General features: G+C 48.3%; 1 protein-coding gene across 10 annotated transcripts in view; it reads left to right on the forward strand.

Annotated features, from left to right (window-relative positions):
- ablim3 (actin binding LIM protein family, member 3) overlaps positions 1 to 26345 on the forward strand; it is a 119461-nt gene that overhangs the window by 29341 nt on the left and 63775 nt on the right. For all 10 annotated transcript variants that reach the window (XR_015926111.1, XR_015926109.1, XR_015926108.1 and 7 more), the window contains exon 3: positions 22704 to 22887. Coding sequence is in view for 1 of the 10 variants with exons in the window: in XM_088604171.1 (XP_088460297.1) it covers positions 22704 to 22887 (184 nt within the window). In the remaining 9 variants the exon portion in view is untranslated. The remainder of the gene's footprint in view (positions 1 to 22703; positions 22888 to 26345) is intronic.

A 26345-nucleotide genomic window follows, 5' to 3' on the forward strand; every position in this document is an offset into this window, starting at 1 on the left:
ACTATTGTGGGATACTGCCTCACCAGCCTGTTTTACAGCCTTCATTGTTAATTGTCACAGGCCCGTCCTAGGATCTGCAGTGGTCAGTTGTCCGCGTTGCAGAGTTTTTGTCTTTCGTTTCATAACTCTGTCCCAGAAAAGGGCAGAATGACAAAAAGGCAGGGAGATGTACGAAAACAAATATGCAAAGCAAACAACACAATTCTGGGCTGGAAGGGGCCCAAGCAAACGGCGCAGAATATCTCTCCCACGTCAGGAAACAAAAAGGCGTTGACAAGTCATGACAGTGAGACTCTCGGAAAGAGCCCACAGCAGTCTTATTAAATCCTTGAGTTTTTACAGGAAGCACCGTGAACCCTGCACGTGGGACTGCAGAAAAATTCATTCCGAAACGCTGCTACACTTCAAAATGACAGGAGAAATATCCATTTGCAAATATCCCTCCACAGTCGGTCCAGCCAGCATGTGGAAACTACACGCTGATCTGTGTTAAGGGAATTGTCTTTAAAGACAGTGGTTTTTATCCATCTGCCCTGTACGCATCAGTGAAATAACTGATTCTGCATTCAGAACTTACAGTGGAGTGTGTGGCATGTTTTGTATGTAAAAGGAAACAGTAAAAAAAACAAGGAATAAATTGTAAATTGTAAAAATGCAGATTTGTCCGAAATGCAGTTTTTGAGGGGCTGGTTTAAAAATGCTGAAATCTGGAGTTTTTTTAAAGCATGGTAACTTGGGTCTAATTGTGTAACGCGAACAAAGAGACAAGTCGGTTTTAACAATTAAGGATTCATTTAAGAAACTGGCTCTCCCCTTGGTTTAGCTTTGGGTTTCACTGACTCATGAAGGCAGAGTGACCTACATTGACCTTGTCTTGTGCAGCGGAGGTTTAGTTCATTAAAGGTGGACGGTAATCCGATTGCCAGTTCTATCAGTAGAGTGCTAATACCGTGATTATTTCTTTATTTACTGTAGGTCCTTGTCTGGAGTTGCTTAAGATATTTTTGTTTAAGTTATCAAATTAGCAGCTTTTCTAAAGGAATAATGTTACTGTTGTATGAGACTGTGCACTTGAAGATTTTTTTTTCCGTTCCTTTCAATGATGTGAAAAGCTCTTTTATTGATGAAACGTAAAGGAAATGGCTCCTCATTCCTACTGATACAGATCAGAACGATTTAGCTGACCTGTTGTAACAGCACTGTCATGATTCTCGGCCACTGTAACGGCACCAGTTTGATTCTGGGTCACTGTAACGGCACCAGTGTGATTCTGGGTCGCTGTTACGGCACCAGTGTGATTCTGGGTCGCTGTAACAGTAACAGTTTGATTCTGGGCCACTGTAACAGTACCAGTGTGATTCTGGGCCACTGTAACAGTACCAGTGTGATTCTGGGTCACTGTAACGGCACCAGTTTGATTCTGGGCCACTGTAATGGCACCAGTTTGATTCTGGGTCACTGTTACGGCACCAGTGTGATTCTGGGTCGCTGTTACGGCACCAGTGTGATTCTTGGTCGCTGTAACAGTACCAGTGTGATTCTGGGTCACTGTAACGGCACCAGTGTGATTCTGGGTCGCTGTTACGGCACCAGTGTGATTCTGTGAGACACAGCCCTGCAATAAATCAAAGGAGTTTGTTTTTCTGCTGGAATGCACTTTCCCCCGATGTCGATCCAGAGTCATTACACGTTTCCACACTGATTGTGGCAGAACAATTAGACTTTTGTTGCTGGACCTCCTTTTCGTGTTCAGGGAACAATCGAGCACTTAATATTGACTTGGAAATGTTTATGAATGTCCTTGAACAGTTTCCAAGCAAAGCAAATGCCAGATGCAATCCTTATTTAAAAAAAAAGAAAAATGCACTTTGCCAAAGCGCCTAACACATTCGTTTTGTAGCTCAGTGATCTATAGTATTAATTGTGTTCAAGTCAAACCATTGCAGAGCTGTGTAGTCAACCATCTGAAAGTTCGTATTGCGTATCCTACTGCTCCCAGTGTACACCTGCTTTGTTTGTAATAAGAGAGCAACACAACAAAGTTGTAAAGTGTTGCACAAACCTGTTGGGATAGTAACGTAACAGTCTTGACAGGCAGTTCTTTACAAACATGGCCCCAGGCGTTCTAGATAAATAAACAGAGGTCTTTTAGAGTTAAAGAGCACTTTTAATGTTGGGGAACATTAAAATTTGGTAATACCCCTGCTCTTTCCAGAGAAATGCCCTGGGGTTTTTAATTACCACAAAGTCAGGACCTCAGTTTTGTACATCATTCGAAGAACAGCACCTTTTTACAGTATAGTGTCCCCGTCACTATACTGGGGCATTAAGACCCACATAGACCACATAGCCACATAGACTTAGCGCCCCCTACTGGCCGTACTGACACCTCTTCCAGCAACAACCTGAGCTTTCCGAGGAGTCTCCCATCCATTCTGCATGGGGGGGGGGGTTGATAGCTGGTTTATAGCGGATCGGTTTTGTGTTGTCATTTTATTTTAACCACAAAATCATCCTTACAGGCCTTTTCAGTTTAGTCCTGTGTTATCTGCCCTAGGTAGTGGTAGTAACAGATTCTTACATGTTCCCTTTAAAGGGGTAAGACACATTACAACCAGGTCATGCTTGAAAATGGAACATCATCCTGTCATTGTAGAGTATTGACATGCCCACTGATATCGTCAGCTGCTTGAAATAAGTACTTGCATAGTTATTGCCCTAAACTGCTCCTCACTTCATATAAATGAGTGTTCAGTTTCTACTGAAAACATCTGCTACAACAAGTATTCAGAAGCATTTTTTAATCTTTCACCCTGGGCTGAGACTGGATGTAATTATAAAGAAAGTGTAGAGATTTTTTTTTTAAGTCGCTTGCGTGGACTGCGGTGCAGGTGGCGGTGGGGGGGATGGGGGGGGTCACCAGATGAACTTACCTCGAAATCGAGCGTCTCGGCTGAGCGAGCCGGTCCCCAGACCCCAGCCGCTTCGTAACTAATCAAGATGGATCAGTGGACGAGGACAGGCTCTAGTGGTGCGTGTATCTGGCGAGAAGCCCCGAGACGTGCTAAAGAAGATAAAAGATTTGCCCTCTGCAGAGGACAAGCAGACCCTCGTTCGGTCTTTATGTGCAGTAGTCATCTAATCGCCACTTCGCCGTGTCAGTTTCCCTCTGTGGCTGACCACAGCACTTGTAGGATCCCCACGCTCGGGCTGTAGTAGATACCACACACACGTGTGCGTTCGTTCCACACCGAAACACAGGAAGTAGAAAAAAAAACGCTTCGTCTGTTGATCCTTCTTCGGATGTCATCTGAAGAGCTTGGCGTGCAAGAACATCTGAAGGACCTGCGGCAATCCAGGACTGTAGCTGTGTCTGGGGAAGTATGCATAAGACAGTAACAGAAGACACCTCATTTCACAAAGGGTTGTGGGAGTGTGGAACAAGTTAATACAATGGGATCCTTCCAGAAAGGGGCAGTCCTTGCATTAATTAACAATGAGCAAACAAATGAGGCAGATCAGCCAAATATCCTCCACCTCGTCCTCCCTCAGACCATTTCACACACTCAGTGTTGAGTAAGGCTTTTTTGTCTCACGTCCTGTAGGCCCGGTATTCCTCTGTGAAGAAAGTTTCCTCTCCCACATCTTGGACATTGGTTGTCAGCCTTCATGCCCTCTTCTGACCCAGGGAATAAAGGAAACCTTATCCTTTTCCATCATGTGCTTTGAAGCCACAGCAATCCTGCTGCACTCAAGCAGAGACATGACGGCAGGCTGCTGTCTGCCCAAGGTCAAGATAACCAGTATTCAAAGCGCCTTTGACCTGCTCTCAGCACGAACCGGAGTTTTGCAGCCTGACTTTCAGCCCATTACGGGTTTTGCTGTTGCTGCTTTTAGCGTTACTGTACATCAAATCAGGAGTAAAGTGATTTCCAGGATGCTGAGATTTTGTCTGCTGGCAGTTTATTGCTGCAATGTTATTTGGATGTTTGTCAAAAAGCAGATCTGATTCTCATCGCTGATAAATGTAATGTTATACTGTAAGTTTCCAATGAGAGGGAGAATTCCTCTGTGGCTACATGCTGCATGTTTCCCCTTTGGTGCTCATAGCCTGTTAGTATCCCTCATGTCTGTCTTATTCCAGTGCATTATCTTTACAGAAAAACTGCAAACACAATCCAGTGATAATTAACATTACAGTAAAACTACAAACACTATCCATTCATAATTAACCTAACAGTAGAACTGCAAATACCATCTACTGATAATTAACGTTGCAGTAGAACTGCAGACACTGTCCAGTGATAATTAACCTTGCAACAGAACTGCTAACACCATCCAGTGATAACCTTACAGCAGAACTATAAACCCTATCCAGTGATAATTAACTTTACAGCTATACTGAAAATAGCTAAATACTTTTAATTACTGAAATTACAGCAATTAGACGTAATAAGACTAATCCCACATGTAAAATGTGCGCTGTATTAAAAGCCACAGTGAAAAAAAAGGGTATCTTGGAGGAGGTCATTCAGTTTTTTTGATTGAATCTTGCCTTGAAATTGTTTGCTTTCAAAAGGGATCTTAATGACTTTTTCTCTTGTACCCATTCCAGTCAAATGAGAGAGAGAGAGGGAAAGATCTATTAAAATCAAAGAAATCCCGATAAATTGTTCCAACATGTTTCTGTACATTCAGTATCGGCATCCCCCATCCTTGCCTGCAGCTGCTGCAGGAGGTTGTTAAAGAGGTTGAGAATTTTACCTACCCCGGAAGAGCGCGTCTGTTAAATCATTGCAGAGCTCCTGGATTTTTCAGGTGTTTTTAATACGTCAGTGGTGGATGTTTATTTTTTAGAGTTGAAGTTCTACTCCCAAGGCTTGCCCTTCGTGTGAAGCCACACAAGCATAGGAATGAGCAAAAAAATTGTAATTCTGTAACGGTGTAACTTTTGGTACTCTATCCATTCTCTAACAGTTTCATCCAGCACAAGGTTGCAGAGGAGTGAGAGTCTATTCCGACAAGCAATGGGCACAAGAGAGGATACACCCTGGACAGGAAACCAGTCCACCACAGGGCCACACAGACACACACACTCACACCAGGGTCAGTTTTCCCACAACCCAATTAACCTACCAGTATGTCTTTGGACTGTGGGAGAAAACCCATATGAACATGCAAACTCCCCACATACAGAACCCCAGGGAATTGACCCCAGAGCTCAAGGCACACCAAGGCAGCAATGCTAATCACTATACTACCATGCTGCTTCACTTTTCACCTTGTCCTGTTCTTCCAGTCAACACAAATTGTGGATCTCAAATTCTCTTCATCTTGCATTGCTCGCATTTTCCAGTTTCGTTTCTTCTCTACTAATCACAGATTTGGTCCAAGAAATTAATGAGTTTAATGATCTGACATGTAGTCCACACTTTCAAGCTTCTTAAGGGAATGTAAAACGCAATCCTATGAAATGAGTTTTCATTGCTAACACTTTGTGTGAGCATCTAATTAATTTTCCTTAAATGTGGAATTAATAAGGATTGCTGCTTGTGCGATGAAACTTGTTTTATATTTAGAAAACCTGAAAGAGGCAAATTGTCGTAACCCATTTTATTAACTGTCTATGTCCAGAGGAGATTCACAGCCTCTGTTCTCATTTAGAAGGACAAACTGCTGAAGAACACAAGCTCGTTAAAATGCTAGCGACAGCCCAGCCGTTTGGGCAGTCCCAGAGTTAATTAGGTGTGCTAAAATGTCCCATCATGCCGAGAATGATCAGCCCAGCTCCCCGGAGACATCGCTGATATGCTGGGGGTTTTATGAGCTAGTCCTCAAACAGAGAAACGGGATCGAAAATGTCAGTGAACATGAACACAGGAGGAACCTGGGGGGGTTAACATGCCCCCTTCCCAGATCTCGGAGTTTCTGGTTTTGTTTCTTTGTTTAATCACGTAGTCTTTTTAATCCCCGCCACGAGACTCAGATCTCGAAGAGCTCTGGGGTGTCAGTTACAGGCTCTCGTGTCTACCAGTAACGCCCACAATTATCAGACATCCAGGAAAAAGAAAAACACGGTTACCTTTTCAAGCCTCTTGCTACTTCTGTGTTTTTCTTGAAAATAGGGTAAAATACACTTCTGTATACTTATTTTAGTCCTATTCTGTGTATATGTTTTGTCAAAAAGCAGGCTTATACGCAAGTTTTGCTTTGATTGTACCCTCATTATCTTGTGGTCGAACCCTAGTTATGCTATGGTTAGACCCTAATTTTGGAGTGATTATATTCTAGTTGTGCTGCAGTTATACTCCAAAGTTTTGCGGTGATCATACCCTAGTTGTCCTGTGGTTAGACTCTAGTGTTGCAGAGGTTATACTCTGATTGTGCTGTAGTTATATCCCAGTTTTGCAGTGGTTGTACTGTTGGTTTTCTGTAGTTACACCCTGGTTTTGCAGTGGATATACTCTGGTTGTGCTATATTCATACCCCAGTTTTGCAGTAATTATTCTGTGGTTGTGCTGTAGATAGACCCTCGTTGTGCTGTGGTTATACTGTAGTTGTGCTGTAGTTCTACTCTGATTTTGCAGTGGTTATACTCTGGTTAGTTACTCTGATTAGTGGTTATACTCTGAAGTTAGACCCTTTGTTTTGCAGTAACTCTGGTTACGCTGTAGGTAGACCCTAGCTGTGCAGTTGTTATACTCTGATTGTGCTGTAATTGTACTCTGATTTTGCAGTGGTTAAACTCTGGTTGTGCTGTAATTCTACTCTGATTTTGCAGTGGTTATTCTCTGGTTGTGCTGTAGATAGACCCTAGTGCAGTGCTTTCCTACCATATGTTTTTAAAGCACATGATGCTTTAAGACACGGGACAGGGTGGAGACGAGGTCTTCTGCAGTAAACATGCCTTTGAACTATTCTTCACGGGCCAGTGTAGTACAGCACAGCAAGGGCATGCTGACGCCACGGGACACCACAGCAGAAATAAATTGACTGTAGTAGACTCTCACGCTGGCCAAGTTCCTAATAACAGTCCGTCAGGATGCTGCTGTCTCGTGCTCTTCCCTGGAGCCCTAAGGACGTGCGGGGAATTCCTGGGATGGGCAAGCAGACAGAGGCTGCCCGGGTTGCCGTTTCCTTATATAGACCCTCTGAGGCTGCACACTGGACTCTTGCTCCTCCAGAAGGATGGCCGGAGGCTATTTTTTCCCTGCCCGGTCCCTGGACAGGCGTGACAGGTGCGGGCCGGTGGCAGGGCGGGTCGCGTGCCCACCAGCTGTCCCTTCACTGCGGCCTGATCTGGGCGCTGGGGGCTGGAAGGGCAACTTTGGAGCTGGCAGGATTAGGGCAGTGCTCAGATCTTCCAGACCCTGCTGCCCTTGGCAAGCGACTCGGAGGAATCAGGCGGGGCTGCGACGTCTCCTGCCCAGGGGACCTCCAGAGCCGCTGCGGTCCCCCTGGGGCCAAGCCGACACACAGCCCAACAGCGCCACAATGCGCCAGAGGGGAGGCTCGGCGAAACACGGGCTGAGAAACTCTAGCAGAGCAGAACCGCAGTTAAAAAAGGCTTGTGCAACCAGAGCTGTCCAGAGAGATAGATCTATATATACAGTATGAAGACACATTCAGAATCTCCTTCTGCAGCCGATAGAGGAACGTGACCACGCTCAGGGCTGCGGGTTGGCTCTCATGGCCTGTGGCTGCCTGCTGAGTGATCTCCACAGCCTTGCGTGGCTCACCTGGGGTCCAATCCTGCCACCTGTCGCTCGGCACCCAGCACCTTTCTCTTGGGAAGCCAGGGACTCTTGTCTTGCAGCTGCTTTCCTGATTCTTCTTGTTGACGTAGAGTAGGACATTTGCTGGTGTTATTGCAGTAGGCAGAGCTAGGAAAAAAGCTCAAACAAAACACTCAGGCAAGTTTCCTCGGGCCTCTCGAAGACTTCTTCAAGTCGGAGAATGAAATGAAGTTTGAGAGCCCCAGTCCAGTTAGTACAGGGGTCCCCAACCCTGGTCCTGGAGAGTTCGGGTCCAGTTAGTACAGGGGTCCCCCACCCTGGTCCTGGAGAGTTCGGGTCCAGTTAGTACAGGGGTCCCCCACCCTGGTCCTGGAGAGTTCGGGTCCAGTTAGTCCAGCAGATTTTGTTTTGGGGTGAAGAATCTCTCCCTTCAGCCAATAAGAGGTCTGTGGCACAAAAGCAGGACCTATTATGAGCCCCTTAATGGTTTTAAAGCCCATTTAAAGATTATTTCTTGAAGCTGCAGTGGTAGAATTCTCCACCATCTGGTTATTCCATGGGAACCAATTCTCAGACCTTAGGCATTTAATTACTGTGCTTTGTTTGCTTGTGCTAGTTTGGATCTGCCTAATGGTTCATTAATTACAGATGACACTCCTCATTAAGGCTACATGGATGCAGTTCTGCTGCCAGGGGGTCTACATGGAGCACAGGGAACCTGCATCCAGGAAAATGAGAAGTGTTTGACCCCCAGTGAACTTCCTGTCCTGTCTGATGTACAGGTGTGTCCCGGATCCCAAGTGCAAAAGCCCTGTCCAGTGCTAAACCAGGTCATCATCACATCATCCAGGTGGGGCTGCACACTGGTGGTGGTGGAGGGGATTACCTGTAAAGCGCTTTGAGTGGAGCATCCAGAAAAGTGCTATACAAGTAAAGATTATTATTTAAACCATAGCCTTTCTCCTTTTCCTCCTGTTTAACACTGGAGGAGACAGAAGCCGGAGCCTCCTTTTTCTACAGCCCTCAGGCACCTGGTTTGCTGTGATAGACCGTTCCAGCCCTTCAAAGGGCACGGCAGTGCTGGATATTGGGCAGAACCGGCTGTTTGGAGGCTTGGTTATCTAACATAAGATAAGAGAAGATCACTTTATTGGCCATATGCAATTGCATTAGGAATTTGTCTTTTTGCATACCCCAGCTTGCTCTCCATGAGACACACAGACAGGGAGAGAAGCTTGGGGTCAGAGCGCAGGGTCAGCCGTTGTACAGCGTCCCTGGAGCAGTCAGGGTTAAGGGCCTTGCTCAGGGGCCCACTGGAGTAAGATTCCTCTGCCGGCCATGGGATTTGAATCGGCAACCTTCCAGCCGCAGGCGCGGGCACAGATCCTTAGCCACAAAGCCGCAGTGTCATTGATCCAGCACCCTGCTCACCAATCCCGTTTGCGCAGTTAAGGGTCTGACTCCAGGACCAGAGCCGCCCGCCTGTGTCCCACTGGCTGCTGTGACGAATGGATTCCGACACCTGCATTAAACACGTCACTCGACAGGATCAGAGACTGCAGTGCCGCCGTAAAGCTGGACCCACGGGCGCGGCTCCGACCGCCAGGCCTGCCCCGCACGCGCCCTCGACGAGCGCCGCCGCCCCTGCCGACGAATCGGCTCGGACGCGAAAGGTCAGGCTGGCATTTCAGTGAGAGCAGGAGGGGCAGCGAGCTGAATAATTCATGGGAAGTTCCCGGGGGAGGGGAGGCAGGTTAGATAGAGATGAGAAAACAAGTGACTCCCGATCGGCGCGCGGTGCAGGGGCTGTTATAGATTTCAGCTCTGTCCCGCCGCACCCCCCCGTCCCCCCCGCCCCCCCGTCCCCCTGCTGCACGTGAAGTTAAAGTACTGGCTAATGATGTGGGGTTTGAAAAGATCGATTCCCTTTCTCGCCCTCCCTGGCCTGCGAACGGCTCAGGAGCGTGTCAGCTATTGAATATTCCTTCACTGGCGCTGATTGAAAAGCAATCGATCGAGGGGACGTGCCGCCAGGGAAGGCCGTTTTGTGAGGTCGCTGGAGGGCCGCGGGGATCCCCGGGGGCTCCTGGCGGCCTGGATCGCGGCAGTTTGGGCAGACTGTGACCCCCCCCAGCTCTCTCTCCCTGCCTCTCCGGGATGATGCTGACAGAGTTTACTGTCTTATGTCACGATTATAGTCCCCCCTCCTTAAGGGTGCTCCAGCCCTTTCACTTTAGACTTAATTCTGTGCACCTGACCCCTTTTCCCAGCCCACCTTAAAAGCCAGGCGCTGACGCTCATCCTGGCTCTGCATCTGGTTTCCGCACCGTGCGAGTCCGGGACCTGGAAGCGCCTGGTCCCGTTAAGGTTTTAATCTCTGTTCCCGTTCCTGTTCCCTGTCCGCCGGTTCCGACCCAGTTCATGGTTTTAATTCCTAGTTTGGATGGATCACCTGGCTATGGACTTATTCTTGTGTTTTGGATTCCCTCTATGGATTACTTTTGGATTGTTCGCCTCGGCCACACCTCCCCCGTGCACCAGCGCACTTTGGACACGCCCCCCTGTTTTCAGCCCCGTATCCCTGCATGACGCTTTCCTAGTGTTTCCCACTTCTTCGGATTGTGTCGTCCGCATAGGGTCCGGAAAGAACTGTTCGTTACATCTTAACTGACACAGTTATCTGACCGAACTTAACTTGTGATTGTGAACTAATAACAATTATAATAATGATAATAATTGCTTACACTTATATAGCGCTTTTTCAGACACTCCACTCAAAGCGCTTTACAGGTAATGGGGACTCCCCTCCACCACCACCAGTGTGCAGCCCCACCTGGATGATGCGACGGCAGCCATAGTGCGCCAGAATGCTCACCACACATCAGCTATCAGTGGGGAGGAGAGCAGAGTGATGAAGCCAGTTCAGAGATGGGGATTATTAGGAGGCCATGATTGGTAAGGGCCAATGGGAAATTTGGCCAGGACACTGGGGTTACACCCCTACTCTTTTCGAGAAACATCCTGGGATTTTTAATGACCACAGAGAGTCAGGACCTCGGTTTTACGTCTCATCCGAAGGATGGCGCCTGTTTACAGTATAGTGTCCCTGTCACTATACTGGGGCATTAAGACCTACGTGGCCCGCAGGGTGAGCGCCCCCTGCTGGCCCCACTAACACCTCTTCCAGCAGCAGCCTTAGTTTTTCCCAGGAGGTCTCCCATCCAGGTACTGACCAGGCTCACACCTGCTGGGCTTCAGTTGGCTGCCAGTTGTGAGTTGCAGGGTGATAATAAACAGCTGTGAACTAATAAGCATGGATATAAAGCAGAGAAGTCACTGTGCTGTAGCCCATGTTATAAGGACCTTATTAGTTCGGTATATATCTATGGTGTCTTACATATAATATACATCTGTACGTCCAAGAGTCATGCTCACTGGACGTGCCACCAGACAGCAGATGATTCTGGCTTTGGCATCGCAGCAAGTGTGCGCTGAGTCTGAAATTCCCCCCTGGCTGGGAACAATGAAAAAAGCCAGATTTTTCCCCAACCTGATCAGCACGCGTGTGGGGGGGTGGGGGGGTCTCCCTCCCCTTTCGCTGCTGTCGTCCTTGAGCCCCAGGCTGCGCCCCCTCGTGTCTCGGGCGGGTCCGGTCCGCGGAGAAGAAAGCGCAGGCCGAGGCTGGGACCGCAGGGGGGGGGGGTCAGATCGAGAGCCGTGTGTCCTTGATCTCTTTTTTCGGAGGGCGCGGAGGGGGGCGCGGCGCCTCTGACAGCTTATCTCGGCAGCCCAAGGCCGCCTTCACAGTCTTAAAGAGTTTTCTACAGAACTGCGATAAAAAGTAATTGCACCGCGTGTCATTAATGGGAATTGGGAAGGAGGGGGAATGAGGGAGGTAGTCCATCTTGCTGCGGAGCGTTTTAATTACATCTGTGGACTGGCGATAAATATATAATGAGATTTCCTCCTGCCAGTCACAGGTTGCTGCCGTTTAACAACCTCCCCGTATGGCGATTTTTGTCCTGTCCTGGTGTTGGCTTTCCCGTCGGATTCCCTGTCTTTCCTGGAAGGGCGAACAGGATGCCACGTCGCCTCGAACCACAGAACTGGCAGGAGGGTTTCGGCGAGTGAGGGGGGACAGGGCTGTGGGATAGCCTCACTGCACAGCAGTCGGTATTCCAACCAGGATTATAACCTCCTTCTGCTCCCCGCATGCAGCCCTTAATTGAAAGCATACTGTAATTCTACTCCCGGAGCCAAGTGTATCACGCGCTAGCAAGGCCTCGTTTAGGATGTTGTGTACAGTTTTGGTCTTCGTGTTACAGAAAAGAAATTACTGCTCTGGAACCCAACCAGAGAAGAGCAAGGAGAGACCGTGCATTCTGGGGCTGAAGGGAGTGTCCTGCACTGACAGGCTGAAGGAGCAGACCCTTTTTAATCTTGAACCGAGGAGACCTGATACAAATCCTCAAAGATGCTTAGACAGTTAAGCCAGAGGACTTCTTCACAGCCAACGGAGAAGCACGAACCAGACGACACCAGCGGAAATGACAGGGAAGAGCATTTATCACTGAGAACAGGATGTAGTTCTTTACACAAAGGGTTGTGGGAGTGTGGAACAAGCTCCCCAGCCGTATGGTTAAAGATCACACCATGACGTCTTTCAAGACACAGCTGGATGTGATCTGCAGATCCGTTAAATGCTAGCTACCCTGCAGGCTGCATGGGCTGACGGGCCTCCTCTTGTCTGTGCTCCACTGGTGAAGGCGTGAGGAGGAAGGGGGGACCGGCAGCGCAGATGCGGCTCATGTAGGCCTGGCATGTCGTGGGAATGGCGCTGGGAAAAGGCGCTTTTGTAGGCCTGGAAAAGCACAGCGGATCTCAACTCCGACTCAGAAAAACAAATCAAAGCACAGCTGAGCTCTTGTGCGTTGAAGACAATGAAAGAGCATGTTAATTGACTTATAAAAAGCAGGAGTTGTGGGGGCCGAGGGAGATGCGTTGAATGTTTTCCAGTGCCACATCCTCTGTGGGAGTTGAGCTGTGCCACTAGGGAAGCAGCCGACTTTCTTGAGCTTCTTTAACCCCTCGGTGCTGTAATGTGGGTAGGCTCACCGGCGTTCCCAGTATTGACGGTTTGGCAAAGGCTCAAGAGCTTAGCTCTTGCATGGGGCTTTGATTTTCGGTTAGAGGGGAGTCGTTTTTCCTGTAAAAAAAAGTAAGTTACTGAGTGAAAACCATCTGAAAACTTAAATTCAACGCGCCGAATTTCTGATTCTATGGAGCGTATTCATCCGAAGGACGGAGCAGTGTCCCCAGTCACCATACTGGAGCAGTGGCTCAGAACTTCTAGTCCCACGGCAACAGCGCCACCTACTGGTCCACGTCTTGCAGCAGCAACTTTGCGTCCCTTGGAGGTCGGCCTCCCCTCCCGGTACTGACCCACCCCGGCCTTGCTGAGCTCCTGAGGCCGGACCGGGCGGCACGGTCAGCCCCTGGCAGCCTGAATGCCCCATGCCCGAGGCCCCTGTGACGCAGGCCGGACGCCCTGGCTGGCGTGACCGGGGCTGTAGCCACTCAGACATGCTCCCCCACGGCTAGCGCCTCTCTGGAGCTCCCCGGCGTTCTCGCGCTCACCCCGGGGGCATTGACTCAAGAGCCCCTGCGCTTCAAGGCCCCTGTGTTTTCCATCCTCCCGGCCTTTGAGAAACGCAGACGGCTCGGAGATCCAGTTTGCGCGCGGCTGGCTCGCTCTCCGACCACAGCCTGAAGGAATTATGACGAGGAGCTGCCACGCCACAAAACAATATGCACGCAGCTTAATAATCAGCCTTCTAGTTTTTTTTTTTCTGATTATTTTCCTTCTCGCCTCCACAGCAGATGGCCGCTGCTGTGGTTTGGTTGTGTTTGTGTTCAAACCTTCGGTGATGGGTGGGTGTGGGGGAGCTGAAGTCTACAGAAGCGTTTGAGAGGAGGGGGGTGGTGGTGGTGGTGGTGGGAGAATCAGCACTTCGTAGAATGAGGGAGACGAGCGTGTTTCGTCAGTCTCTGAGTGAGCCGGGGCAGGAGCCCTCTTCCCGTTGTGTCTCAGGGCTGCCCTCCTCCTCCTCTCCTCTCTTGAAATGGGATCTCGCGGCCTGCTTGTTGGTGGCGTAGCGATAGGCCATTCAGTGAAGTTTAGAGCCATTCTGGGCTCTGTTATTCAGAATGATGCGGCCAACCTGCTGACGAGCCAGCACTGTGCCGCGGCCTGTAAGCTTCAATTGTTTAGGTTTTAATTTTCTGTTGGAAATGTCAAAAAACAACAACCCCCAAATAATTGTATCCCACAGCTTGTAATTGCTGGGATGTTATTAAAACGCTCAAGGTGACATCTCTCTCTCTCTCACACACACACACATACATATATACCTTATCAGCAGTATCACTTGTGGAAGCCAGCAGTCACTAGGGCAACCAGACATCCAGTCTGCAGGTTTACTATGGCAACTGAGGCAGAGGACATACTTCACGTCACGTTCCAGCTGCTGCGAGGTGGCCGGGCCTCCGTTAGCGACAGGACACGAGCAGCCTAACGGTCCGTGGCTGGCTACCCCCCCCCAAAGCCGAGACATTGCATCTCCCCCTCCTCTCGCACCCCGCTCCTCGCCTCTGTCACTGTGGAAAGCCACCAGTTGTGTTTCAATGGCAAGAGAGAACTCAGCAGCAGCAGTGAGAAAGGGCTTTGTTTTGTCGTTTATATTTAGCAGACAATAGGAGTAAAAGCGCGTATGGGCAGCAGTCCTATTTCATCCTCGATTATATCCTGTATAAGCCTTTATGAATGAAGCAGGGTAAATTTGAACCAATGTGAAGCCTTGGTAGGGTGATTTGCCACCATGTCCTGGTGTGAAATCTGCGTGTTTGCAGGCTGGGCTCTATGTAATTCCCCCCGTCTGTGATCTGCCAGCCTGTCCCAGACTCACAGGGCACAGAGCAGGACTGCACACTGGACAGGAGGACGGTCCAGTGCAGGGAGCACCGATTTGTCTCCACACCAGCACACAGCACACAGGGGCGATTTAACATTACATAACATAACATAACATTACTTTATTAACCCTTTACAATTTCATGCATTAGGAATTTGTCTTTTCGCATACCCCAGCTTGCTCTCCATGAGACACACAGACACAGACAGGGAGAGAGCCTGGGGTCAGAGCGCAGGGTCAGCCAGTGTACAGCGCCCCTGGAGCAGTTGGGGTTAACCTGTCGGCACGTGTTTGGGCTGTGGGAGGAACCTTGAGCACCTGTAAGCAACCCACCCGCACATGAGGAGAACATACAAACTCCTCACAGAGTTCTGGGATTGAACCTAGGTCCCTAGCACTGCAAAACAACGGTGCTAACCACTGTGCCCTCCATTCACATGTATCTTATTAAACTGAGCATAGTAGCTTGACTCCTTTAGCTACCGTTTAAGTGCATTTTAACACGTGTTCTTCGCTGATTAGGTTGCTTGGCCTCTTGTTGCATTCCAGTAGACACGCACAGTTAAAACGCCAGGCTGTCAGCTGATTTAATTTATAAGGAAGTTTGCAGTATCGCCTTTCAAAATCAGGACCCATTATTTACAGGCTCCCCTGAGCTCCATAAAACCTGAGCCCAGAGCAATAAAGCTGCACTGCCTTGAGAGAGCTGAAAGAGCAGCAAGTTCACTGAGTGAAGCCATTACCATATATCATCATATCCATAAGCAGCCACCAAAAATACACTCCCCTTTGTGTCTTCTGCCTCTGGGTTCTCTGCATCCCCCTGGGGACCGTATTAAATGAACTTTGTTGTCTGCAGGTGTGTTGTGTGAGAAACAGCACTTCTTGTGTAGAATGTTGTTAGTGTTTGAAAGTAATGGTATTAATTAATCAGGAAATAGAAGATGCCTCCTTTCAGAGCTGTGCATGCACCATTTCTGTTTTTCTCTGCAGCAATGCGATGTCACACCTCTTGTTTTTGCATTTCAAGTGTTGCAGCCCTGTTCCAGCCCATTGCTGTCATTTATTTATATGGACCTCTTGGGGAGAGTGTACTATATACTGTGCATGTAGCTGCACACTCTTCAAATGGCAGGATAGCCACCAATCTGTTGCATCCAAGCATAGTGCTTCCAAACCGTTCCACAACATTCTTTTGTCATCCCAGACTTTCCTGTGGCACAACAGGTGATTTCATAATAATCAGCACCCAAGTCGCGAGAGGGAACATCTGTTCCGAACTGAAGAAAAGACTGGGTGGCATATTGGTTAACATTGCCCTGGGTTCAGTTCTGTTTTCTGAAAACTGGCCCTGGGGTGAGTGTGTGAGCGTGTCTGTGTGTGCCCTGTAGTGGATGGACGTCCTGTCCAGGGTGTATCCTGCCTTGTTGCTTGCTGGGATAGGCTCCGGCTCCCCTCTGACCCTGTACCGGATAAAACAGTTAGGAGATGGGTGGGTGAATATCAGACTGTTACAATTTCTGTTACAGAATGAAGCGTTCCGGAGCAATGGAAGCATTCTGGCACAATGGAATGGTTAAGATTCTGTCATTTCCAGTGTTAAGGCACTGTGCACCGAGCTATTTTTCATTAAATACAGGATCACTGTATGAAGTAAACTGGCTCATCTGTGTCCTGTCACTCTTGAAGCTCCCAATGCACACTTTTTAAACACAATCTCTTGTGCCTACGACACCCCAGTGCACGGTGACCCACAGTTTGGGAACCACTGACATTGTGCACTGAGCTATTGCACTCTGACTTTCTTAATGAGCTCTGCATCGTGTGAGTGTTAGGTTAGAGAACTGAGTTTCTTAGCTTTCGAAAGATACCACCCTGTGTCTAATTGCAGATAAAGTAATGGAGTAATCATCTTGTAATTAAATTCAAGGATACTGTACAACGCCTTTCACATGCTAGGCCAGTTTCAGACAAGAAATGGAGGTATCATTGAAAAGCTCCCTTGAGCTCAGAAGCCCATGGCTGTCAATCACAGTGTCGGATTAATATTAGGTTTACGCGTGACAGCAGAATTCACTGGGCTGATTTTAAAAATGTAATGAATGCCGCAGTGTCTTCTAAAGTAAGAAATGTGGCCTCTGCGCACAGATCAGACCCCCACCCACGTTCACACACAAACACTCCGCTGTCAGGTGGGTGGATCCTGGGAAAAGTACCGACTGCCAGGACTTGTGTACACCCGTAGGAATTTTACAACACTGTGTTGGTATAGGTTTGTCAATCACAGAAAGGAAACAGCCTCAAGTGGTAACTGTGAAGTTTCTCATCAACTGAAAACAATGTAAGTTTCATTTCGAATAAATATTTGCTCATTTATTTCTTCTGTTTAGTACTCCTGGATCCACGTAACAAGAGAGATTACTGCATCCTCAGTACAACACTAGTGCATTACCTTGGGTCATGAAGTTCAAATAAAATTTATTTTCCCTCGCCTTAAAATGTTATTTTAGTGACGAAAGATTTCCTTCCATTCTTCTACGAAACATTTCTCACAGAATTTCACTCTGCACAATAAAAGAAAAACAAGCCGAACAAGCCTGACTATAAGTACTCAATTAAAAAAACAGCATTTTGTGCCTTTTCCTCTGTGAAGAAGCAGGACTCTCGGCTCAGACAGGGGAGTCCACACTCCAGGATCTGGCTTGGATCGCTTGGGGTCCAGGTCTTGCTTAGTTTAAAAAAAATTAAATCTCAGCTTTGTTCTGCACAAAACGAGCAGAAGTGTCTTCTAGAGGCGTCTGGGGCTGTGAGGTCAGGTGAGGGAGAACATGCAAACTCCACACAGACAGCATCCCAGGAACTGACCCCAGGGCTCCTGCACCGTGTGGCAGAAAAATACTAACTACTGCGCCACCGGGCCTCCCCTGTTTGTTATTACAAATGATGCAACTTGTAATAAAACATTAAGGCAGAGCTGCAGATCAGAATACTGTGTGTTCTGCCTGAGCAGATTTGCTCTGCGACAGCGCTGATGTTGTGTACTACCAGACGTTTCTTTCTCTCTCTTTGTGGACCCCCTCATCTCCCGACAGTCCCCAAGGACCCCCAGAGGTCCCTGCACCTCTGATTGAGAATCATTACTGCAAAGCACATAAGAATGGTTGCAAACAATAAGAGACAGTCCAGTCGATCTTGTCCAGTTTTTGTTGCTGGAAGCTGATTGATCTGAGAACCTCAGCCAACCACTACTTAACAGTTTAAGGAAATCTTAACAGAAGTGTGTCGGGGGGGGGGGGGCTTTGTGGCTGCGTGCTCACTGGGCTGTTCGATCAAGTCGTGATGCCACTGGGCTTTACTGCCATCATCATCTTCACTGCCACATGTGCGGTCAGACCCTGCATTGGAACTGCTGTTGCAGACACACCTCCCATCAACCGATCTGCACTGCCTGAATGAGCTCAAATTCTCCCCCATGGATCAGGGAGCGGCACTGCTGTGTGAGAGGCTAGGGGCACTTACGTCACGTTAACAGTCTCGTTAATACCCTGTCACAGCACCGCACTCCGTTACCCACCATTAAGGAAGAGCTGATTTTTGTACTGGGATGTTGATTGCCATAACTTACAACACAAGCCAAATAAGATATGATTGTGCAACGGGGATCATGCGCCAACAAAGTATTGAAAGTTTGCTTTTTTTTCTTTTTTGGTTCCGTTTGATTAAAGCCAGTGCGTTTTTTCTCTCGATAGACTGAGACCGACAGGTTGTCCCCAGTTTGTGCTGAGCAGTGACACGATCATGACCGAGCTTGTTTAGCGCCACAAGAAAACGTTCCTGTCTGCCCCCCTGTTTTCCAAAAGCAACTGCATCCTGCAAGATGTGAATTCTGAGAAAGATCTTGTTGGAACAGAGAAACCGCAAAATTAAATGAGGAGGGGCCTACAGGTTTTGTAAAATTACCTGCAGTTTTCTTTAAAAAGTGAAGAATGCTGTGCAGTGCAAAAAGCTTTGAAAGTCATCCTTTCATGAAGTCTAATCATTTGTTTCTAAACCTGGCAGCCCATTACAGCCAGTCAAGAGCAATCATTCACTTCTGCTGTGCTTCTGCCTGTTTTTTCTGCACGCCAACATTGATTAGGACAGAATGTGATGCTCAGATTCTCATCGTTTTGGATGTGGAAGTCGTCCATTTGAAAGGCTGACATTTAAAACCGCATTTAAATTAAGCTGGGATTTCAAACAGATACGAATATTGTCTCTCGAAAGGTTCACAGAAGCAATGCGTCGTGTGGGAACATTTGAAATTGTACTACTGGTGCATACGCATTAGGATAATACTTACTGAGTGCGTTCTAATTAATTTGTGAAAGTAGAAACTTTGCATATGTTTTCCGCTTTATAGCATCTGTTTTAAAGGTAGCGCGCGAGTGTGCTTCTAAATCCTGAGCTGACGGTGAGCTCCCATAAGGCAGCGGAAGATTACAGACGTCAACACGCAGAAGAGATTCATGGGCGAGATGGGTGATACAGTGTAATAATTCTGAAATACAGTCGCTGTAAATCCTGGCCTGGTCTCCTCTCTGCAGCCAGAGGGGGCGTGATTAGGCAGACAGGTTTGCCAGGGTGTGTGGATTCCTCAAGGGGATGGACCACTCATTCAAGTCGAGATGACAGGACTAGTGCCCAACCGTGAGGCTCGGTCTTGTGGTATTCCCAGGGCCCTTAAGAGACCCTTTTGGGGATTTTTCCTGAACTGTTTTTTCTTGTTTCTTAGGCTTAGGTGTGTCAGGCTTGACAGTTCCTCAGACTCCTTTCGTCTAAGGTGCCGACTTTGCTTTATAACACAAGAACAGGTAGAAACGTGAGGAGACCATTCAGTTCATCTGGCCATTTGGTCATTAGTAGCTAATTGATCCAGGGATCTCATCCAGCAGTTGGCTGTCGGCTTCTTTACACCCGAAGAAGGCTCCACAGCCGAAACGTTGTGTTTTCTTTCTTCTCTTTTCAGCATGGAATAAACCTATAACTTGTTCCTCGGCTTCAAACAGCATGGCTGGATAGCTTGTTCCACACTCCTACCACTCTTTGGGTAAAGACGTGCCACTTGTTCCTGGTTTTAAATGCACCAGAAATGCTTGAGTGTGTGATCTGGGTGGCTGGCATTAGCCCATGACAGTGTGGCCCACTTTGTTTCTGTCCTGGAAGAGGGGTGCACACCTGTTATTGTAATTATTGTGCTCGTTTAAGTTCTGAAGAGAAGTCCCTTCCCTGCAGCACACTGAATACTGTGAGGAGAATTTGCTGCCATACTGTGGAGTTATTTGTGGATTTTCAAACGATCCTCTTATAAGAGAACTGTGCTGTGTTTGAAAATCAGTACCAAAATAAATCCGTTGGGCCACGAACTTCAACTGTAAACAAGTTGACTTGCTTCGTTTCTTTCTTTTTTTCACTGCTTTTCAAATATCACCGCGCCCCTCATTGGCATCTAGGTTAGACATTTTTGACGCATCTAGAAATGGTATTTGAAAAGAAACAATTAATTGCTCTCTGTGGTGTAGTGTCATTTGCAGGAATTCAATGTACAGACAATATTGTCAGGACTGGAGAGAGTCTGCTGTTTTTACATCTCCCTGAAACAGGTTTCAACAGATTTCGAGCGACTAAGCAGACGGCAGCTCTGGCTCTCACCCACAGGAGCATGTGTGGTGAAGTATAGCAGTGTGAGCCCTCTCGGTGCTTTTACCTCTGCAACACCGTAGTTTTACCGTAGTGGACGGTGGTAAAAACAAAAGAGAGCACAGTGAAATCATGCACAAGAGCGATGAAGCGTGGAGAGAAACAGTAAAGCCTGATACCATAGGCAAGCAAAGGAAAACCATGGGAAAGGCATAGGGAAAAACTGGGAAACATGGGAAAAGGCATTGGAAAAGATGGGAAGCCCACGGATCAGCATGGGGAAAGTGCCAAACTACAATACAGCTTGCATCGTTCAGGTGCCATGAGACTGTAGAAATATTCGTTGTTCCTGCCATGACAGAGATTCACTGTGGTTTGTGTGTAAAAACAAATAAATTGGTAATTAAGGACCTGCTAGACTGACGGTGAAAAAACTGCCTCATTGGTCACTGGCTGAGACTTGCAAAGGGAGTGTGACACCATTTTAAAATCCGTGAGCACTACGGCGCATGGCCCTGAGACTGGGAAGAAGTCCTTTGGAGACTGAATCATGAGGCAGAAAGCAATTATGTTCTGTTTGAGGAATAGTGAGTACAACAGTGCCCCCTACTGGAGCAATTATACCCTGCAGCTTGTGAATTACAGTGCAGTGACCATCTGGTCTGGGAGTGTTAAGTGGAAGGTCCAGTGGCTACAGTACGAGTTATTAATGGCAGTAAAGCACTAGTGAGCGTACCCATTGTAACATAGTGACAGCCTTCAGACTCACACAGGGCATGCTGCCTATCGTTCAGTGAACTGATGAGTCCGTTTTCCTCTTGTCTCAGAGGAGCACAGGGGCAACCAGCTCGCGACGGCGATCAATACTCTCCAATCAAACCACCTGGTCAGATTGCTTTTGTTTCTGCCAGTGCTCAGCGTGTGCATCCATTGCCCATGCTGCTGAGTCAGGGGAGGCAGGGCTCTGCTCAGGCAGTCTCTGTCTTGCCCTGCTTGCAGAAAGCTCAGCAGGGGGACAGAGCCACCTTCTTTGACAATGTAGTGCAGAGCTGAACTGGGAGAGAGAGGTCTGGGAATGATACGCCAGAGCCCATAATTGTGGAAATGTACAGTAAATGACATATACTTTCAAAAACGGAAGCCTGCACGTGCTCAGGTTTCAGCGTCATTATATTCAGCCTGGAAGACCCAGAGGGGGTGCAGCTCTCTGGCCTGTCTTAGTGGGGCTGTGAAAAGAAAGGGCTGCGTGTTAGAAACTGGATCAGTAAGGCAGCTGCTGTCTGTATCCGACAGAGGAGGAAAAGTCTTGTGTGACGCTCGTGAGAGACCGGTGCGTGTCTGGGCTCTCCCACCGGGTGGTGGTGGTGGGGGGGGGGGTTTGAGTTTGTGGCTGTCCGTGCCAGGCAGGCGGGCGTGCGTTTCTCCGCGGGGCAGCTGAGCTCCCAACACCTCCCGCTCCAGGGCTCTCCTCCTGGGAGAACCGCGGGAATTCAGGCTGGGATGGGGGAGCAGGGAAGGAGAGCACCGAGACAGCAGGGAGATTCAAACCAGATGCAAACTCGGGGGGGTCAGCCGTTCGTAGGCATGCAAGAGGAGCTGCAGGGCAGTAACACAGCAGAGCGGGCTGATCTTTCTGCCAAACTGCAGACTGAAACAATAAACCGCAGAAATGTAGCCGCTGAAGTTGTTCCTGGGACGACCGAAGGATTAGGAACATTTGAATTTGCCGTGCAAATACGGCCTTTTAAACTTTAATGAAGGAATGTACAAATTGCAGCCTGTGTTCCCGGATTTTACTTTTGCATATTTTTCCCAGGAAGGCATTTGCATCCATGCAAACGAACGCCTCTGCGTTTCAGGCTTTATCTGCGCTGAACACCCTGTCTGCTGGGACAGGACAAGCCGTCTGCCTCACGAGCTCGGGAGCAGGCTAGGCCAAGGGGACGGCGCTTTTCTTCCCTGACGGTGCCGGTGGTCCGGCATGCCCTGACAACGAGCAGGCTTTCAAAACTGGGGGGCGCCGCCTCCTTATGGCATTTCGGAGGTGGAGGGGCGATGGGGGACCCCAAGTAATCCCTGGCCGTGGAGAATCATGGGTGGGGGGGTTTCCACGTCACTAGGTCATCACTTCTCATTCTGGTGGTGTCGGAAGGTTCTGGAAGCTTCTGTTCCACGACCCGCCCTGGGAATCTGTAGAAATACAAACGCAGGCCTGACGAGGGCCTGGCCCCTCGCTTGGCGTGTCAGGTGAGGGAAGGCGCCCCAGCTCCCGGGCAGGAGTTGCCGAGTTGTAACGGGCGCTGTGTGTTCTCTGCAGTGTGCGGCTGTGACCTGGCCAGATCGGGCTTCTTCCAGAAGAATGGGGAGTACATCTGCACGGCGGACTACCAGCGGCTGTACGGGACCAAGTGTGACAGCTGCGGCGACTTCATCACGGGGGAGGTGGTGTCCGCGCTGGGGCGCACCTATCACCCCAAGTGCTTCGTCTGCAGCGTCTGCAGGTAAGCACTCACACGGGGGACACGGCGCTCTTCTCTGGGCTGATCCCAAAGATACTGCTGCTCCAGGATCAGGGCCAGAGAAGAGCAACCAGGCATGCTCCTGGATTTTCTGGAAAGTCCTACACTGAGGGGCTGAAGGAACTGAGTCTCTTCAGTCTTGAACAGAGAAGACTACCAGGGAAGCTCATGGCTATTTTTCACAATCCTCCAACCTTTACAATCAATAGTGAAACAGGACCCAGAGGGCACAAGTGGAAACTAAGGGCATTTAACGCAGAGAGCGGGAGGCATGTCTGTACACAGAGAGTGGTGGGATTGTGGAACAAGCCATGTGGTTGAAGTCGATACCTCTTTTTTCTTTGAGAAGCAGCTGGGTGAGATCCTGGGATCCACTACCCAACCAAAGTTCAAATGGGCTCTTTCCTTTAACTGCTCTTATGGACTTGCATGAGGAGCCACACTTGTGATCATCTGCATTGTGTAACTCAGAAACCAGTCACATTAGCCACTTTACGGGGCAATAAGAAATGAGAAGACACCATTGGGCCCATCTTGTGTCTTGGTTGCTGGTATTATCTGTTGTGTTATATTATACAGCATGTAACTCCCTTACAGTACATTCTGAATAATCCAAGAGGTCCTTTCATATCTTCTTAGCTTCAGCAATGTGACAAGAAAGTTAAAGACTCTGCTGTGCGGCTCATGTTTTCTGTTTAGATCCTTCTAAACTTGATTTTAGTACTTGTGTCTCCAGGTTCTTGTATTGTTAGTAATCGTAAGAAAAATCTGCTGATTTTGAGGAACCAAATCGAGTCTTTATGTGGTCTTTTCTGTGATTCTGTGTTAATGTACAAACCGTATGTTGTAGATTAACAGTAACAATAAAACACATGCAGCTGCAGGCTCATATAATGTTATATATAAAATGCCAATAAAGTATCTTAAATACATCAAATGCCCATACAAGCCTAAACCCTATTAAACAGTATAAAGAATACTGTCAGCTGGCTCACAATGCTAGAGCCCTGGGTTAAAGTCCTGAGGTGCTATCTGTGTGGAGCTTGTATGTTCTCCTTGCGTTTGCCTGGGTTTTCTCCAGGCGCTCTGGTTTCCTCCTCCTGTCCAAAGACATAGTGGTAGGTTAATTGGCTTCTGGGAAAATTGGTTCTGGGGTGCGTGTGTGCGTGTTTTTGTCCGTGTGTGCCCTGTGGCGGACTGGCGTTCTGTCTATCCTGTGTATAACGTGAATGGATGTGTCCTGTCTTGTGCCCGTTGCTTGCTGGGATAGACTTCGGCTCCCCGGTGATCCTGTACTGGATAAAGTGCTTAAAAGATGGATGGATGGAACAAAAGACAGTGAAGTGAGGGGCGCAGAGGTGAGCTGTAGCACAAGTGTTACCCCTGAAGAATTGCTCCTCTCAGTTCTCGGTAGAGCCAGCCTAGGGGAGGATCGACACAAATAGCACAGGCTGAGCAGATGCCGGGGAGTCTTGCATATTTCATGATCATTTTTTTTTGGTAATGAACCAAAGTTAAATTGCGTAACAGGCCGTTACACAATATTCCCCCTGCAGGGGTGACTTGGGTATGATAGGATGGGAAATGCAGGTTTGATCTGTTCAGCCTTCAGCCCTGCTTTGTGGAAATTGAACCACAAGCCAGTGGTTGAGCCACCGAATGTTTGTGGGATTTACCTTTCCGTCCTTTTATTTAGCGAACATTTAAAAAATGTCCTTCTTCCGAGCTCTCTGCTGTGCATTTCCTTCCCAATACTGTTTCTAAATCCTGAAGAGAAGACCAAGCATGGCGAATCTGTGCTACTGTAGTATTTCACAAGGGGCTACAGCCTCTCTAATTCATTGAAAAAGAAAGTCCCATTCCAGAGGAGGAGGCTGTTTCTGCACATTTGTCAGGTCCTCTATGTGTACTGCCTTGGAGCTTTTGGGTCCTGGGTTTGATTCCAGCCTTGGGAATCTTCTGCATGGAGTTTGCATGTTTACTTTACCCCTTGTCTGTGTAGTTTTTCTCCAGGTGCTTCATTTTCCTCTCCCGAAGAAAATTATGGCTTCGCCATGAAAGGGTGTGAGTGTGAATGAGTGTGAGAGGGTGTGAGTGAGACTGGGAGAGTGTGTGAGTGTATGAGAACGTGGGAGAGAGTGAGAGTGTCTATTGGAGAGTGAGAGGGTGTACTGTATGTTTGAGTGTGAAAGGGTGTGGGTGAGAGTCTATGTGTGAGTGAGAGATAGTGAGAGTGTTTACTGTATGTGTGTTAGTGTGAATCTGAGAGAGTGAAAGTGTGTATGTGTGAAGGTGTGTGAGAGTGAGTGTGTGTGTGAGTGTGTGTGAGAGTGTGAATGTGTAAGTGTGATTGAGAGTGACAGTGTGTATGTGTGAGAGTGTGTATGTGTGAGGGTGTGGATGTGTGAGAGAGTGTATGTGAGAGTGACAGTGTGTATGTGTGAGAGAGTGTATGTGAGAGTGACAGTGTGTATGTGTGAGAGAGTGTATGTGTGAGGGTGCCCTGTGATGGAATGGTGTCCTGTCCAGGATGCAGTCCCTCCTTGTCCCCTTTGTTCCTGGGACAGACTCCGGGGAGCCCTGACCTTCAATAAGAGGCTTTGTGAAAATGGACGGATATTAAAGTGTCTAGCAAAATAAAAGGAAACCAATTAAAAGAGCATCTGTACTCAGTGGGATTAAGTGGAAAGGCCTATGCAGAAGCACAGCACAGCCCTTCCCATCCAAAGGAATATCAGAGGCTGCAGCACTCCATAGTGACAGTTTACCACAGTAAATGGGTGTAGTATTTTAACTACTTTGCAGTGGTTTACCACACTTCACTTCACCAGCTTCTAAATTATTTAAGACAATTAATACAGCATATTTTTTTGGCTGCAGTGTGGTTGTAACGAACAGTTCTTTCTGGACCCTATGCGGACGACACAGTCCGACGGAGTGGGGAAACGTCATGCAGGAAAACGGGGCTGAAGACAGGGGGGCGTGTCCAAGGTGCGCTGGTGCACGGGGGAGGTGTGGCCGAGGCGAACAATCCAAGAGTAATCCTTAGGGAAAATCCAAAACACACGAGTAAGTCCAAAACCAGGAGATCCATCAGAACAAGAATTAAAAACCACGAAGGCCGGGTCGGAACCGGCGGACGGGGAACAGGAACGGGAACCGAGGTTAAAACCTTAACGGGACCAGGCGCTTCCAGGTCCCGGACTCCCACGATATGGAAATCAGATGCAGAGCCCGGAAGAGCGTCAGCGCCTGGCTTTTAAGGTGGGCAGGGAATAGGGCACAGGTGCATGGAATGAAGTCTTTAGTGAAAGGGCTGGAGCACCCTTAAGGAGGGGGGACTATAGTCGTGACAGTGGTTTCCTGCAGTTGGTATAGCGCTGGCTCCTTTTGTTTTAAGAAATTCTAACTTGTTGACCCTTAGTGTGTCTTCTCCACCG

Source organism: Lepisosteus platostomus, chromosome 13 (genome assembly GCF_059453375.1).
Source record: "Lepisosteus platostomus isolate fLepPlt1 chromosome 13, fLepPlt1.hap1, whole genome shotgun sequence".
NCBI classification, from domain to species: Eukaryota; Metazoa; Chordata; class Actinopteri; order Semionotiformes; family Lepisosteidae; genus Lepisosteus; species Lepisosteus platostomus.